The sequence below is a fragment of the Limulus polyphemus genome, unplaced genomic scaffold (assembly GCF_000517525.1).
Source record: "Limulus polyphemus unplaced genomic scaffold, Limulus_polyphemus-2.1.2 Scaffold2400, whole genome shotgun sequence".
NCBI classification, from domain to species: domain Eukaryota; kingdom Metazoa; phylum Arthropoda; class Merostomata; order Xiphosura; family Limulidae; genus Limulus; species Limulus polyphemus.
The window spans coordinates 174,866-192,813 of NW_013668010.1; the positions used below are offsets into that span (position 1 = coordinate 174,866).

Sequence of the window (17,948 nt, forward strand, 5' to 3'; positions counted from 1 at the left end):
ATTACCGTTTTAAGATATTGGAATGATATTGAATAGGCTTCAACCATTACTTGTAAACAGGTATGCAAAAACAAAACAATTAGTCAGGCATAAATATTCATACACAACAAGAAACTTTTAAGATAATTACATGTAAAAACTGATATCCAACAAACAACCCTCTTCTGGTCATATTTTAAGGTATTTTCCCTTCATTTACTCTTTCCTCAATTACAAAAACAATAACTTGTGTATTTAATACCTTTGTGTTTAAACCTAGAAATACAGTAGGACCTTTTAAACTTTATGTAACAGTGTAATAAGTGGCGAGAAAAATTTCTTAGTCTACTACAATACTTTGTTTTAAATAAGGCACCATTTTTTTATCATTACACAGCATGACTTTAAACAACATGATTCTTCAGCAAATATGTATAGTGTGTGCTAAGTTTTGCTTTTTTATTTTCACCCTGAAACAAGAGCATAAAATCAAACATTTTTAATAGCTAGAGTTGATGAATACTTTGTGAAATGTACTTACAAGCCAACACATAATACAAACAATTAATACAATGTTATTAATGTTGGTTCACTGAACAAAGCAATTGTTAAACTTCAGCTTACATGCACATACAAGAAAAGTAAAATTTACTTATCCTGGTGGTACAGCTGTTTCTATTTGTGCAATTCGTATTTCACCAATTACTGTAAATAAATCATTTTCATTCATTCCCATTATTTAATCTTAATGTTTCAAACTGGCAATCGTGACTAACTTCCACAATCTAGTGTATATATGGTGTCTGTCCGAGCGTTCTCCTGTCTCCCGTTTACAACGGCTGCTTCCCACGCTGCATTTTAACATCTGCGTATGCAGGCTAAGCTCAACATTCACTTTTGAAATGACGGGAGAACAGGCATGAATAAAGTTGATGCCAAATTTTATCCTGCAAGCAGGATATTCTACACTAATTGTCAGAATTAATCAGACTATCATTCACATTTCAAATGTGCATAACTTAGAGAATAAAAATGTATATTTACCATATGTTACTGTTGAGTGGCTCTTAGCATGACTGAAATGCTCAACAATTACCTTTCTCAGTGGGTGGTATAAGTAGCTCGGAGCTTTGGCTCTTAGTGAAATCAAGAGTACAGTACAATTAACCTTTTTAAAGTCCATGAAATAATTTAAATTGATAGATCAACTTAATCTTTTCCTGTCACTGGGGACGGGTACTTTTGCTTATTATGTTCTATTTTAGACATACTTAATTTCAAACAATTATAACGATTAGAAGTGATAACTAACAGTTTTAACATGAATCAACTTTAGACAAACATGACATCATCGATGAACAGGTTCTCTAAATTTATGAATCAAACTGACGACAGTGAAACTAACTATAGTAGTTTCACAACTGCAAGTTTACTTTCTTACAAAGCTCTGAATTCTTATTTATAAAGTAACAAACGTGACACATACAATATTACACAACAACACCCTGGTCTATATGACATTAAGCTCCTATTTGATTGTTTTTACAGTAAGTGAATGGCTTACATTTCAACTTCTAAAATTTATCATTCCCAATAGAAGGTGTAACAAATACAACAGTGAAATTTTTGGAATTAGTGTACCAATTGAAATATTCAAAAATATTATATTTAAAGGAAAAAATACAGTACACTGTATGAACTTTAAAATGCCAAAAAGTACTCTTAGATATGCATCTCCAACAACACAGTTATGAAAGCATCGTGTCAACAACATGGACCAAAAAAAAACCACAAGGGACATAAGCAAAGCTCAAGTTTTAACTCTCCATGGAAACATTTAGCCGTATAATTAATGGTCCGAGTTACATATGGTACCGTGTTTTGGTTAAATGTTTTACAAAGCTACTAAAAAAAAAAAAAAAAAAAAACCAAGTAAGTAATCCATAATATGAAATTCTCCAAATACTCTATCTAAATATGCTCTAGAGCTACTAGAAATATAGACATCATAACTCAATAGTACAACCTCAGGTCCAAGGAAATAATTAATATGATAAATTGCTAAATAAATTATTATTATTATCATTATTCTATCTTGAGTCCGGTTAACTTAAAATCAAGATCAGTGCCTTACCTAGAAGACTATTTTTTAACTACTATATATAAATAAAATTAATTAAACAAGCTTTTCTGACAGACTTTGAATTCTACACCCATAAAATAATACTTAAGTTAGTACACTTATTCTTTCTATTCAGTTCCAACAAATCTCATCCAGCTAATTCTAAACATAAATTTTCCAATGCTTTTTTCCTTCTATGCAATACTAATTTTATTTATAATTTGAGTACCTTTTTTTGGAAACTGGTATCAAATTCTGTTTTTTTTTATATATTTCTTGGAAATTAAGTTTGAATAGTGCATGAAGAAGTACTTTTAACTTGAAGAAAACTTGATACTCCACACACTAAGAAACCAGGTCCTCACAAAGGTGAGTACTTGTACTTCTTTAATTCAATAATCCTGTAATTTGTTACATGTTCTGCTGGAATTATTTTCATGATTTCCTAATAATTGTCACCATAATTTATACAATTGCAATTTTCTTAATTTTGTGGATAATAACATGGTTTGGATTAGTTTTCAGCCAATGAGACATAAATGTTATCAGATGCTATGACTGTCCAATGGATAAACCGGGATTTTCAGTCGGACTCTCAAAGCGTCCACTCAGGTTTAAGGAATTAATTAAAAAGGAGAATTTCCTCGCAAACTAATTTCCAACAGTGGTTAATCATCACAAAACACAGATTTTGAAACCAAGTTTAACTTTTTTTTTATTATATATATACAAATAACCCATTACCACTTTGTTGAATCACCAAAAAAACTACCTGATAGTAACTAAAACTTTACTTTGAAGAATTAACAGAAGATATCACAAGTTCATTGCTTCCAGCATGTCCATGAATACTAGTGATTTCCATTTTTATACAAAATAGACAGGGTAGAAACAGGATCCTCAGACTGAACGTATTCAAGAAATCTTACTAATTGTAAACATTATACAAACATGAGAATGACTGAAATGGTTTGTAAATATTAGATATTTAGAAATGAGCATTAAGACTAGTTAGAACAATAGATACTTTTTATGATGTGAATATACTGTAACTGATATGTAATTTAATTGTTTCATTAGAAATTCCTATTCAGTTTTACGCTGCCTCAGGATTATCTCGTTCTTTTTTGTTACGAGTCAGCCTCTTGGACTTGATCTGAGACAGCACTTCATAAGCTCTTTGGATCTCAATGAATTTCTCTTGTGCTACTTGCTTCTTCCCAGGATCTTTATGCCGATCAGGATGCCACTGTCTGGAGAGTTTCCTGTAATGAGCAGTAATCTCTTCCTGTGTAGCACTGGAATCCAGATTTAAAACCTAAAAACAAAGGAGAAAATATTATAGTCCTATGACTTATTTCTGTTTGTTTTTTTCAATGCAATACATCTTATTATAGTTTGAGCATTTGAAAAAAATATTTTACAATATAACTTTACCATAGATTTTTTATAAGTACATGCAGGTCTGTACCTTGAGTAGTGCAAGAAGTGTGTTTGTACGGGATACCAACTTGAAGGGAGTGCTGATTGCTAGTTTGACTAACAAAGTGAACTCATGGGTTAGGTTCAGAGGATACTGAATTTATATGTTACACAGGGCACCATCAAACATCTGTATGGCACCGACTACATGATTTACAAAAAACAATTTATTTTAGATGTATATGGAGACTGTGATAATGAAAATAACTGATATCTGGGATTTTTGTACCAGTATGAAACAAGCTTCCAAGACACAACTGAAAGCATTGTTTTGGAGGATGCCACCTTTGTTCAGGTGTTTCATGCATTTCTCACTTACAGTGACAACAGTATAAAACCTATGCATCATGTAATATGCAGAACCATGCCAGCTTGCAAATTTTCATCAATGGTTCCTAACATTACCACAAGTGTCACAGTTATGAGAAGTTCCAGCAGCTTAATAGTTTGTTGCCTCAGCACTCATCCTAGTCATATCAGTCTGTTTTCTCTTTGCAGTATCATTTCAATTGTGTTATAGCCAAGAATTAACTATAACGCAAGTCATGCAGAAATAATCTGAGCAACCAAAAGTTTGTTAAAAAAATGCATATAATGTTCTTAAAGTATTTTTAACACATTCATAAAGCATTATCAATTACATAAATTTAAATGTTGAATGTCTATACGAATTGGTTTAGACTCATTACATCAAGTTATGGATGAGAAGAGGGTAATAAGGCAAATAGCCATTGTTGATTTTAGAAGCCAAACACGACCAGATAACAAACGTTTGCCATAGCAGAGTGAAAGAAGTAAACTACTGTACTAAACCAATTTTATTTTACATCGTATACAAATTTCTTCAATTATTTCTAGCCAAAAGTGAACATTACAACAAAAAGTATCTCGTAAATAATATTTTTACATATATTGCATTTATCACACAGAAACTTAGTGGTACATATAGAATCTTAAAAGGTCAACAAACAATTCATTTGGAGCTATTACCTTTAAAGCATTTACTTCTCCTTGCGGATCAAATGCTTGAATTAATTGGTGCCATATTTCTTTCCAGCCATTATACTGAGCAAAGACATAAATATCTTTCATCACAGATTTAAATTCTTGCCACATGGGGCTAGTGAAAAAATTCTTAGCCGCATCTCGACACTTTATTTCATCTCCGCTCTGATCTGTTACAGTACAGTTGAAATATAGCCACGAACCCCAAAGAGAGATGTACAGTGCTCCACAAAATGTAAGGACCAATAGTCGTTTACAAATGTGACGTCTAGGCAGAGGTTTTCTTCGCCACTTTTTAGAATACCAATTAAAAAAACACTGAGAGAACAAAGATGTCCAGAAGACACTGTTCAAGCTCCAGAAGTATAATGGGTATGTCAGGTAGGCACCTAACAGTGGCCACCAGAAGGAGCCTTGTTCTCGTCCAATGTTTCCCACAAGATGAATACCTGACAGAAAAAAAGAAAAGCATATATACATAACTAACTTACGTGTTACATTTATAAACATAAATATTTTGGCATTTCATCTAATCTCAATGGAACAAAATTAATTGATATTTGATGGTCTTTGCGTGTGTACCTTTCTTTACAAAAACGAAACAACAAGATATACAAATACAATAACAATGAACGAAATGGACATCTCAGATTAAGTATATTAAGTAAGCAAAAAAATCATTACAACAGTGATAACAGCTGTTAAAGGAAAACCTACACAGTAAGTTAAAAACATGACCTACAAACCATAAATATTAAAGGAAATGGTTACCTGAATTGCTCCCTATTAAACCACATTGAAGTTAAATGTTGCATGTGTACTGTGTATCATGTTATGCTTTATGGCATATCAACATATTTTGAAAACAAATCAATATGAAATAATTTTTTTTTAACAAAAGCATAGGAAATAATTATAATGTAAATAATAAATTATTGATAATGACTAAGCTTAAGAATATACTACTGCATCCTTCATGAACCAAATTATGGTGAAAAGTAAATCTTTATCTTTGTATATTTCAAACAAATAAATTGATGAACACGTATGAAACAACACTTGATAAGTTTCAACAGTTACATATAACTAGTAAAGGAAGTAACAGAATGATTATACAGTATATACCGATAGCAGAGGGTACTGATAAATAGCCATTATTAGTTGGGATCTCTCAAAAAGCCTGTTTTGGAACCTTTTTGATGGATGTATTTACAGTAATTGGGCAGTGGTCAAATAAATTGATACACAAGTATGAAACAATACCTTGTAAGCTTCAACAGTTAGGTATAATTAGTACAGAGAGTAAAGAAACTGATTTTGGAGTACGTGCTGAAAATATAGGGTGTTGATAAATAGGATTATTAGTTGGGATTTCTCAAAAAACCTGTTTTTGGAACCTTTTTGTTGAAAAGGTATACAGAAGTGAAAGAATATAATGGGGTGGTCTAAACAAACTTTAATATGATTCTTTAGTATTGTTGTTGTTATTATTAACTTGTAGCGAAACTTGTCTGATTTCTTATTAATCCTGCATACAATATTTCACTTGATCATATGGTGTATTGACAGTTTGAATTCCCTTCATATAGAGTTTGTGTAAATACAGTACATGAATGTAAAAAGTTACACTTAGTTAAGCGATAATAATTGAATGTAATTGATTTTTGAGGATCATGGATGAAGGACATCTTGTTATTTTCCTTTTTGTTATGTTTGTATACATAATAATGATACTTCAAACAGGCTTACTGAAAGTATAACTAATGCATTGAGTTTTATCAGGAAGAATGATGAAAGAAAATAATCTCCATAAACATGGGTAATTTAGCTAAAACAAATGTCATCTGCAACTCCCATCCATCACAAAATGTATAAAAAGTACATGCCTATAGTAACAGTAGATTTACATTGAAAATTTGGAACATGTACGAAAAGAAAGTCTTTAGCTTAGAATATCAACTCTGAAAACAAACAGTTTTATGCAACATATGTCCAAAAAAAAAATGTAAGTTGTAACCACACACATGTAAGATCTACTAGGAATAATAACAGATGTTTGTGGATAAGATGTTCATTTCTTCTGTAATAGTTTTAAATCTTTTAGAAGTGTTAGGACACAAAAAGACATGTTGGACGCATACATATAATATTCAAGGGTTTTTGTACAGTTCCACTTTCTTTATTTACTAGACTGTAGATGTTGAAATCACACTCTGGAAAATGATTCAAGGTTTTGAAATTTTAAACATATCTATATGTTATTTTTCTAAGGTTCAGAGAAAACAAGTCACAATTTTTAAGCCTCTCTTTGAAACCAATTTTTAAATATTGTACACGTCTCTCAAAACATTCATATATTAAATTTTCCCTGTACAATATATATAAAAGGACCAAAATTGTGCACAATAATTTGAATATGGTCCAACTAGTAAAATGTAAGGTTACAATAACATTCTTACAGCATATCTAAAAACTTGTATATGTATATTATTATTATCTTTTAATCAAAACATGTTACCAACATAGATCTGAAATAAAAATTGCTACAGTAATTAAAATAAGTAACTTAATAAACTGTTTTAATTGAGAGCATGAAATTTCATAAAACAAAAGCAATGATTAGGAGACATTAATTTATTGTTTGGGTCCCTTCACTGTTGGAAATATTTTTAACCCTCATCCCAATAATATCTCACAAGGTTCATGCCAGCTTAGGAGATTTAGGCTAGTTCTAAATACATATTATATTACACTAACAATACAAAATAATCCTCATTATAAAAATATATATATTAGTGAAGTTGAGATTAAATAAAAAGAGAACTTACAAAACACATTAACAAGTTGCTTTCTTCATGCACTATTACTGATTCTCTGTCTTTTGAAAAATCCACAGTAGTTTTAAACTCTACAGAACGTTGAGTACATTATAGTAAAACTATTTTAAATATGCAAGTCAGCCAGTTATATAGCAACCTTAACCAATGTAAAGTCGCAGTGGAATGAAATGTACCAGAACTACAGTTTAACATTGTTTGATGTTCCATATGTAGGGTGATACAACTAAAAACTGATCACTTTTGAACAAATATGTAACATCCCTTTACAATGCAAAATATTCATAGACTTGAACAATAAAGATGTACTTAGATCAGTGATATCCCTTTCACTTCATGGCATTAGAAAACAAAGGAATATGGATCAACTTGGGGTACCAGGACTATCCAGAAAGAGTACATGCTGTACTACCACAGTTGAGGTATACAATGTGAGGTATCATGTAACATGTGAGAAACCATGAACTCAAAGGTCAGTAGAAAAACTATCCACGTGCCTAACAAAACACTATGCAACATAGTCAAGAAGGTTATTTATCTGAAAACAAGGCCAACAGTTATGGGTTAATAAGACTTCCAGTCACATACCTCAAGGCAGATGGAAGATAAAATGTATATTCTTGATATCCTGCACAAAGGCATACCAGTCAAGCCACTGGATACAGTGTCTATGGACTTTTGTGTGATCAGACTGTTGAAACAGGCAATGGGAAACCATTACCTTCATGTACTAGATGGATTATGGAAAGTTCAGGAAGGAGTGGTATGCTTTGGACATAACCATCTTACAACAGAGCTATTTGCAATGGAAATTATATTGCAGAGGTATTATCAACATGCATGGTCATCAGACAGAGTATGACTGGACATGAAGATAAGACTCCAAAAATTTTTTTCATATAATGTATGCTCAACCTCTGTATCTGCTCTTTTCACCACAGCTGAAAGCACTAATTACAACACAATTCCATCTCTTTTTTTGATATGTCCAAATCAGTTTCGAAACAAGAAATCCTTTCAAATTTCCATAAATTATAAACTTTAAAGTAGTGAAACTCATTTCCCAAATTATGCCTTAGTCACCAATTGTCCAGAACATTATTAATACTGCATGTAAGAAACATGCAATATGTTAGGAAAAGTTGTTAAAATGACGTTTAAACCTACAAGACTACACATAAATGTGCATGTAATGGTATGCAGTAAGATTTGGCTTAATGCTGAGATGTACTATTTTGTATTTTCAGTTTTATTTTTTTTTCTTTCAAGAAAATAGTTATCTTAAAACTAAAAACCCAGTTATTACAATATAGATATATGTACCTATATAAAAATTACATTTATTTCTACTGTATAACTCTAAAGTCAACAGCTACACATACACAGTTTTGTTTCCTGCTGTTTATTGAAATATACATGTGCGCATTGAATGAAAAGAACTTATTTTTTTCATAACAGACTATTACTGCACATGTAAACCCCAAAACATTCCTTGACAGTGCCTAAAAGAAATCAAGTTAGTTAGGTCTAGGTCAGAATGGATGATCAAGACGTAATCAACACTTTCAAAACAAAATGCTTTTAAAATGGCATAACTATGTTTTATCACCAATTATATGTATATGTACTCAGACCAACTCTGAAACAAAAGTACACAGCATTTATTTGGCACTTCAATTGATCATGTGTGACCCTATAATGTTATATTTTTACCTATATGTAGACTTGTGTACGATTTATTTCATCTACAGCTATATACAATGTAAAGCATGTCTGAGTTCTGTTTATTTATCAACACAATTCATACATTGAAATTAGAGTAACAGACATAAATGTATTACACATATGGTGTCATATATACTTTCTCTGTACACTTGCATGTGCACAGGTGAGCAACAATGCCTAAAGTGTACAATCAACATATTTGCAGCTTCCTGTGATCTTGTGAAAACCACATAGATTTTGCAGGATGACATCTGGTTGATTTCCCATTTGTTATCAACTTACACCTGTAACTTTCTCACATTTCTACCTTATATGCAACACAAGCGCATAAGTTACATCTGATAAGTTATCTAAACATTTGACTAAAACAAGTCAATATTATTTCCAGTGTACTGCACTACATGTATTTCTCTACATTTACACATCCTGGAATTAAGTTTAATTTAAATATTTCAACCATTGTTTGTTCTTCATTATTCTAAATGGTTATTTGATATTGTTTATCTGTATTTATTTAGACATATAATATTTCCCATGACATTTGAGCACAAGGACTAACAAAATGAATTTTGAAAAAAACTGATGACTGAATAACTACACTTGCACTCTCCAAGATACCTACAACCTACCAAAAACAGGGAAATGCATCTCTTTCACAAACTACAGGTGCTGACACCTGTAGTTTAACAAAGTTGGTCTTTTAAACTTAAAATGATTATTTAGTCCTATGCACAAGGGTGGGGGTCGAAGTACAAAAGCCACAACCTTATGTAGAGTGCCATTCAAAATAACATTATATTTCTGATGTCAAAGTTATCAATCATTTATTTTACCCTATGATGAAGTGTTCTTAAATCAGCAATGAGAAGAGATACCAGATACAATACACAGATACTGAAGATACGCATTTTAGAGATTCTAGAAGTTACGCAAATTTAATATGCAAACTAGATGGTGGTCAGAAGTATCTTTATTGTTAACATAAACATCAACTTGTACTCAAACTTGTCGATTCAGACTAAACATCCTCGATTCAGACATATCTTGAGTACAAATACTTTTGTAGCTTATCTGATTTTTTGTGTATAACAGACTTGTAGATTTTACTAAAAGCTTGCCACATTTCATATAGATACACATAATAAATTTGGATTTATACTCAATATTCTTTCTCCAATATGGGGTTGGTCCAATAGATGAAGCTTGTGCACATTGGATTAAAGAAGAAAAGTAAAATATGACATAGAGGTACATGTAAAGTTCGGAGTGGATCGCAGAAAGTCAGTTAATCCACTTCGACTACACATCAGGCTAAAAAAACAACACTGATTATATATATATATAAATATAATCTTTTTTTATATATAAACTCCTCCCAGTTTTGATAGAACCATAATTAACATCACATGCCACTTCCTTAAGTTACTATTTTAAAACAATTTCAGAAATTAAATATGCTGAAAACACAGTTTGTTCATCCTTGAATAATAATAATCTAGAAAAAACACATCCAAGCATTTTTTGAGATTCTTTTTCAACTAAATGCCATGCATAATGTTTAAAATTGTCTTTATGTAGTTTAGAATGAAGTGGTAGTAAAAAAAAAAAAATAGAACAGTACAGACAATCCAAATATCTCCTTTCTTTTCTCAATCCCAAAAACATATTTCTGTCTTGATAACATTAACTGTTTACTCATTCAAATTGTTTTTTGACCTGGCATATATATGTATGTACATAAAAAAAGAAAAGAATGAAAGCTAGTTATAATAATTCATTCTACCAAAACATTATGTAAATACATAAAACACTTGTAACTTGTATCTGATTGTCATTTTCAACAAAGAAAACATTTAAGGTAAACAACTATTTCAGAGACCTGTAATTTACAGGCATAGCCATACCTAATTTAGAACTGTTAATCGGTTGGGAAAAAACCAGTCATCGCCAGAATTACTTAAGAATATGATACTCCCAACCAAATAGCGGGCATAATGTCCTCCACGCAGTTGAAAGTGTGTTCAGTGGCATATTGCATCTCAGTGTTTCAATTATACGACATGCAGTCCATCATGTTAATCCCTAAACTATTTTCAGCCTAGATTATATACTGCAGCAGAATGTAGATATTAATCCTTTGGTGATAAAAAAATAAAGAAGGTCAAAGATCAGACATAGGTCAACAGAGACAATGAGTAGGTGACTTACTGATGATGTTATTTCTATTTTTAAAAAGAAAACAAAATGAGTTGCCCTAGGAATTACACACAGGTTAATATTTGTTACTTTTGGAATGCAAAGAATTCTAAACAAGTCTGATAAAATAAACTTTGCAAAAATTTTTGTGAAATACAGAGCTGGGAAATTAACTCCATAAATTCATATAACATGTTATCTACGAGATTTGATTAGTGTTACATAAATTAAGAAGGCCTGTGCTGGTTTTATTGTCTTGAAATTTTTACATGTCCTACAGCAATTCCTGTACACTGAATCCAAAAATGGTATCCATTTTTCTCCATCATGTGGAGAATTTTCACAAAATGTCATATACTTTTACATAAGTGAATCATTTTCATTTAAATCTGGTCACATTTTGTTATGCTTAAAATGTTGACAATCACTGGCTATGGGAGAGTTTTATCAATCATTCCAGAACCCAAAAGAAACAAATATAATAATAAAAAATGTTCATTGTGGTAAATGAAATAATTTGATCTAAGTAAGAGTTTTTGTTTTCCCCAATTTGTAAAAACTCCTTATGTAACAGAAAAAAAATTAATATTATATATACGAAATCTGCATGGATGAATTCTGCAAAATCCATTATTAAAAACAAAACAACTTTTATGAAGTTTAAATTTTCAGGCCAGAGTAATCAATTAATCAACATCAGTGTTTCCCACTATCACCGTTTTGAATTATTCAAATTATCCAAGTAATCAAAGTATCATTAACGATTTCTTATTATCATCTGTAGTTAATTCAAGGTTGAATCAATTAGTATCGGGACTCGTGGAAGTAATCAACTGATCAAAAGTTTAGTGTTTCTGATTATTACTATATTTTATTATTATGACAATTCAAGTCCCATGTGAGAATAATACCATTAGTTGAGTAAATCAATTAATTAGAACAATGGTTAATCAATTATCAAATTCAACTAAATGCCCTGTTCTAGTGAAACATGCTTTCGTGAAGAAAATCAATGCAGATTCACTAAATAAATCTTTCCTTATTAATCTATTAATTCTTTTTTGTTTGAAGATTTTATGTTAATGCATGTGGACTTGGTGTTCTTTATTTCAAGAGCTTTTGATAAGTTGCCAATTGAGCTGGAGTTTGCCAATTGATTAATGGTCATGCTCCTTAATTGATTACATTCAACTAACTGATTATTCTCGCAAGATGGATAAAAAAAACTTATTACACTAAAAATTGGGTTTTCATACCTGTGGTGGGCACAGCACAGATAGGCAATTGTATAGCTTTGAGCTAAATACAAGCAAACATAATAGAAATATTTCAATTAGTTGAATAGTTGAAAAAAATCGAAAGTAATAATAAAGGTAAATCTTAACTTTGATTACTTCATTTATATTGTGAGTCCTGACTCTAATTAATTAAGCTGAATAAACTTGAATTAATTGAAAAATAATGAAAAATCAAAATGATATTTCTATTACTGGATAGATGGAATAATGAAACTTTGTAGAATGGATGGCAACTGCCTGTTGTAGAGACACAAGTGTAGAGGATGACGTTTCGAAAGTATTCCGCCTTTCGTCTTAAGGACCTGTTAGTTAGTTACTTAATTTTAAATAACTTTTAATCTACAGGTAGGCTCATTCCCTTCATTACAATTTAAATGTATTTTCTCAATTTTTGTATGGATTTTCTGTGGCTAGACTTGTGAACAACTAGTGCTTACTTTGTTTAAAACTAGTGCTTACTTGTAAACAATATTTCAACTATAATTTCCACTGTTTTCAAAATGAATGAACAAGATATGTCAATATCAGAGACTAGTATACTTTGCAAAATTAACACATAGTTTGTAACTTAGTACCAGTAACACAACTACTTACTGTATCATAATTTGTAGTTTTTCCATATTGTCTTCTAAGGTTCCCCACTTGTGACATGAATACAGAGTGACTGAACTCTGAACTCACTTATAACATTAACTAGCCTCTGCTTTCTTTCATCCAGCCACTCTATCTAATGAGGCAACACTACAGAGACCATTTTTTAATTACAAAGCTTTTTATATAGCAAGATAATGATAAATGAATTATTCTAAGTAAGTGACTAAATAAAACAAGTAAGGAAATACATATCTAATATAATAACGTCCCTAAAGAAAGTTTTTAGTGTACTTATTTTTAGGGATAATGTCTCTACTTCACACTATGACCCAGCATGGCTAGGTGGATAGGGCACTTGACTTGCAATCTCAGGGTGGTGAATTCGAATCCCTATCCCACCAAACATTTTTGCCTTTTCAGCCATGGTGGCATTATAATGTGATGGTCAATCCCACTATTCATTGGTAAAAGTAAAAGGAGGAGCCCAAGAGTTGGCAGTGGGTGGTGATGATTAGCTGCCTTCCCTCTAGTCTTTCACTGCTAAATTAGAGATAACTACGCAGTTGGCCCTCGTGTAACTTTGTGCAAAATTGAAAACAAACTTCACACTGTACAAATAAATATACATTATATATACAATTTAGACATTACTTACAAACTCAGGGAGTTGGAAATTTGTGTCTATAACACAAAAACTACATACTTACCAATGGCCACTGCCAAAGGAACAAATACTGCCAAAAGCGGATGAGACCAATCTGGTACATGTTCAGAAGGAATTGCTGCCAGAACAAGATAACCAAAGGCGTCTGAAACAATTAACTGACCACAATAACGTACAAAACTTGATGAAGGTTTATCATCTTTCTTCATTTTCTTGGCGAGTTTCTCCATATAACCTGTCTCCTCATTTGCATCTTTCACATATTCCGGCAGTCTCCATAAATCTCGCAACCATCCTAGTCCAAAATAACCCCCAACAAACATCCACCATACAAGAGCTTGTCGATCACGTTGTAAATAGAAATGGTGAAGCCCATAAAATCCACCAAAAAACCAAAGTACATATGCTACGTACAAACTTTTTGCCATACTTAAATTAAACTTAAACCAGACTAAACGGATTTCTGATATTTTCAATTTTATTCACCAACTATGTGTCGACAGATCATGCAATACATCATCATACTCATACACTATTTCGGAATTTAAACCCCCGCCGGTAAACCACCTGCTAACACCGACAAAATACTCGTAAGTCGACGTGTTAAAACTCTTTCCACTAGGTGACTTAAATGATTAAGGCTATTTATTTTTTATCTTTTATTAAACAAAGAGGCGATGATCCAGCAAAACGCAAGGCTGTCAGAGCTTAAGTTTTTTATGTAAAAGAAATATTTTAAACCAAATCAAATACAAAAAATATACTATAAAACATATAAACCCGTAGAAAAATAAAATGATGACGTATTGTTATTTTATTAATATTTGTTAAAGAACGGCAATGTACATTTAAAGATAGGATAATCTATTATTAAAAAAATTAAAAATGTACTTTTGTACAATTAACACTCTAAATATTAAAATTTATTTATCGGTTGTTAAGCGCAAAGCTACGCAATGAGCTATCTGTGCTGTACCACCACGGGTATCGAAATCCGATTTTTAATGTTGTAAATTTTCAAACATGCCGCGGGAGGAGGTGGGGCAACTGTTACAAACAAGCGCTACATTTTTACGGTTAATTTTACCTTATTTTATTTCATAAATCAAAAAGTGCACTAATTTTAAATGCAAATAAATACATTGCGCAATTTCCAAGTAAACAATCAGAATAAGAGGAGTTTATCTTTAATACAGAAAATGTAAAAATTAACACGACATACATGTTTATGTAGATCGCAATTGTATTTAGTTTTATTCAATTGTTTAATTGCACATTATGGCTTGACTCATAAGCTCTAAAAATCACATAACCAATCCTAAAGAACGTTGCTGTTTGTGCGGTATCGTTATCATTACAGCCAATAGTTGACTCGTTGATTAAATTCATAATATATAATAAATATTCGCAATCATATTGTTTTTATAATTTATTAGGATACACCATGAAATATTTTTGAAGGTCAAATATCGCTAGTGAGCCATAGTCATAGATCATCTATTGTTCTCCTAGTATTAGCTAGTAGACTATTTTTGCACCCAATATCTATAGTGAAAATATATGTAATTTGTTTAAAATAAATGTGATTTTTAAACGTTTCAATGGATGTCCAGAATACTTGACACTTTCCATCAGATCAAATGGCTTTTATAGCAATGGAATTGTTTCGAAAACACTGTGCCAGAGAAACTTAATAGGTGAGAGAAAATACTATATGATATATTTTATTTCCTTGAGGCCACAATACATTGTTACTTGCAGAAAAACCGGAGTAAATTAGAAGCGCTATCTGTTAAAATGCAAGAAAATATAATGAATTTTAGTGTGATTTTTTTTTTGCATGGGCGCCCGCAGAAAGGGGCAAAAGGGGTCACTTGACCTCCCTGGATTTTCAAAACGATTTGTTTGTTGTTCCTGATTAAGCCGAAAGGGCTATCTGTGCTCTGCCCACCACAGGTATCGAAACCTGGTTTCTAGCGTTGAGAGTCCTCAGACATGCTGCTGTGCTACTTGGGAGGGGGGGGGCTATAAAAAACAACAACAACTAGATATGTAAAATTATTCTTCTATGTTATTGGAAAATCATAAGGTATTTGTACTTCGATTTCATAATTTTTTCAAACTTGAGTTACTTGACCACCCTACTTTTTTTTTCTGTGAGCCCTTGTTTGTTTGTTTGTAGTTAAGCACGAAGCTACAAAAAAGGCTATCCGTGATGTGCCCACAACGGGTATCAAAATTCGGTGTTTAGTGTTATAAGCCTTCATACTTACAGCTCAGCCATTGGGTGACTTTAATTATGAAATATGCCATAAAATGCATTCTGTTAAACGTAGCATTAAGTTTCACGCAACGATCAACATGTGAAACGTATTCAAAAGGATGCATTTTTTACTTTCAACTAAAGACATTTTTAATAAACTAAACATAACTTAATGATACTTTTATATTCACTGTTTACATAAGCTCAGTTACTATTAGTAAATTTGGCATGGTTTAAAGATAAAAAAAAACGTAATTATAATTGTCGAAGGTGTTACATAATTCATTTTTAATTGCAACTCTTCTTCATAAACTATATCTATTTTTAACTGTCCATAATCACATGGAGGACAGATGAGGAAATGTGTCTTGTCACTGTTGTGCTGCCCGGCATGGCCAGGTGGTTAGGGCGCTCGACTTGTTGGAGTGAATATGTACATTTGAAGTGGCAAATTACTGTAATGAGTGGGCATTCGACTCCAATCTGTGGGTCGCGGGTTCGAATACCCGTCCCACAAAATATCCTCGCCCTTTTAGCTGTGGGGGCGTTATAATGTGACGGTCAATCCCACTATTCGTTGGTAAAAGAGTAGTCTAAGGGTTGGCGGTGGTTGGTGATGACTAGCTGCCTTCCCTCTAGTCTTACACTGCTAAATTAGGGACGGCTAGCGCAGATAGCTCTCCTGTAACTTTGCGCGAAATCCACAACAAACAAATAAACTGTAGTGCTGAGGTCCAATCTATGAAAAAACTTAATATATTTCATTTTGAAATTATTATACAGTTACAATTCATCTGTTGTACATGATTTATTTTTTATTGTTATTTATGCATATAACAGTTATAAATTTAGTTTCGTTACTAAACTATGCTAATACCTACTATCTTGCAAATGGAGATATGTATTTATTTTTCAAATCATAATAATGTTACATGATGACAAAATTAATAAAACTGATCCATCAACTATGTTAGTGCTTCTAAAATGTTGGCACACGTTATTATTGTTTGTTTCTTCCAACTACAATTTTCGTGTAAAACTACACATGGGCTAATTCAGTGGTCATAGCCTTCCTAATTCTAAACTGAAAGACTTTAAGGGAATCAGCTAGTCAACAGTACTAACCACTAACTATTCTTGTCTGACGAAATAGTGGGACTTAACCGTCAAGCTCTGTTGCCTCAGAGTGCGGAGCACGTTTTTGCGGCAACAGAACTTGAACAATAAGCTCTCTGATTCATATGCAGTCTGCGTACTTCAGCTACTAGGTGAGTCTTGGCCCACATGTAATCATCGTATATCGCTGATTGCCTATATATTTATGGTTTATTCCATGTGTGCATGGGGGAGGAAGGGGGCAGTATAGGTGTATATTGTTTTATTATTCTTATTTTTGGTGAGAGTTGCAATTTACATTTATTGTACATTCTCGGTAAAATGAAAATTTAATACTTTTTGTATATAGTATTCTTATAATTATATTAGTGAAAAGGCAGATTCTTTTCCCTTATACCCCCCCCCCGCCCTATTTCCAGCCCACCTTTTCTTTTTGTAGGATCGCTTCTCACAGGAAAAATTATGAATAGCCTCAGTTGTATATATGTTATAAACAATGGAAACTTTGTCTTTACTGTTACCAAAATGTAATTAAAAAATAAACTTTCGCACTCGATCAAAATAAAGATGCTGGATTTCACCTTATAGCTAAATGTATTATGGTTCTGTAGCTTATCAACAGAAGTAATATATCTGGGTTATGGACTTTTGTCTTTTTTTTCTATCA

At 31.9% G+C, this 17,948-nt stretch overlaps 1 protein-coding gene across 1 annotated transcript; it reads right to left on the reverse strand.

Moving 5' to 3' along the window:
• Window positions 1–980: 980 nt before the first annotated feature.
• Window positions 981–14,473, reverse strand: LOC106466857 (dnaJ homolog subfamily C member 22-like). The gene is made up of 3 exons (XM_013927158.2): window positions 13,946–14,473; window positions 4,574–5,037; window positions 981–3,419 (listed from the first exon to the last, which is right to left on the reverse strand). Exons 1-3 carry the CDS (start codon window positions 14,328–14,330, stop codon window positions 3,198–3,200), a joined length of 1,071 nt encoding a protein of 356 aa, XP_013782612.1. The 5' UTR covers window positions 14,331–14,473; the 3' UTR covers window positions 981–3,197.
• Between the last annotated feature and the right edge of the window lie 3,475 nt (window positions 14,474–17,948).

Excerpts from the sequence above, each read along its gene's own strand:
- LOC106466857 (XM_013927158.2), bottom strand. The coding sequence starts at position 14,330 with ATGGCAAAAAGTTTGTACGTAGCATATGTACTTTGGTTTTTTGGTGGA. Across the intron at positions 5,038-13,945 it reads TCCTTTGGCAGTGGCCATTG|GTATTCATCTTGTGGGAAAC; the intron begins GTAAGTATGTAG and ends TTTTTCTGTCAG. Across the intron at positions 3,420-4,573 it reads GAGAAGTAAATGCTTTAAAG|GTTTTAAATCTGGATTCCAG; the intron begins GTAATAGCTCCA and ends CTTTGTTTTTAG.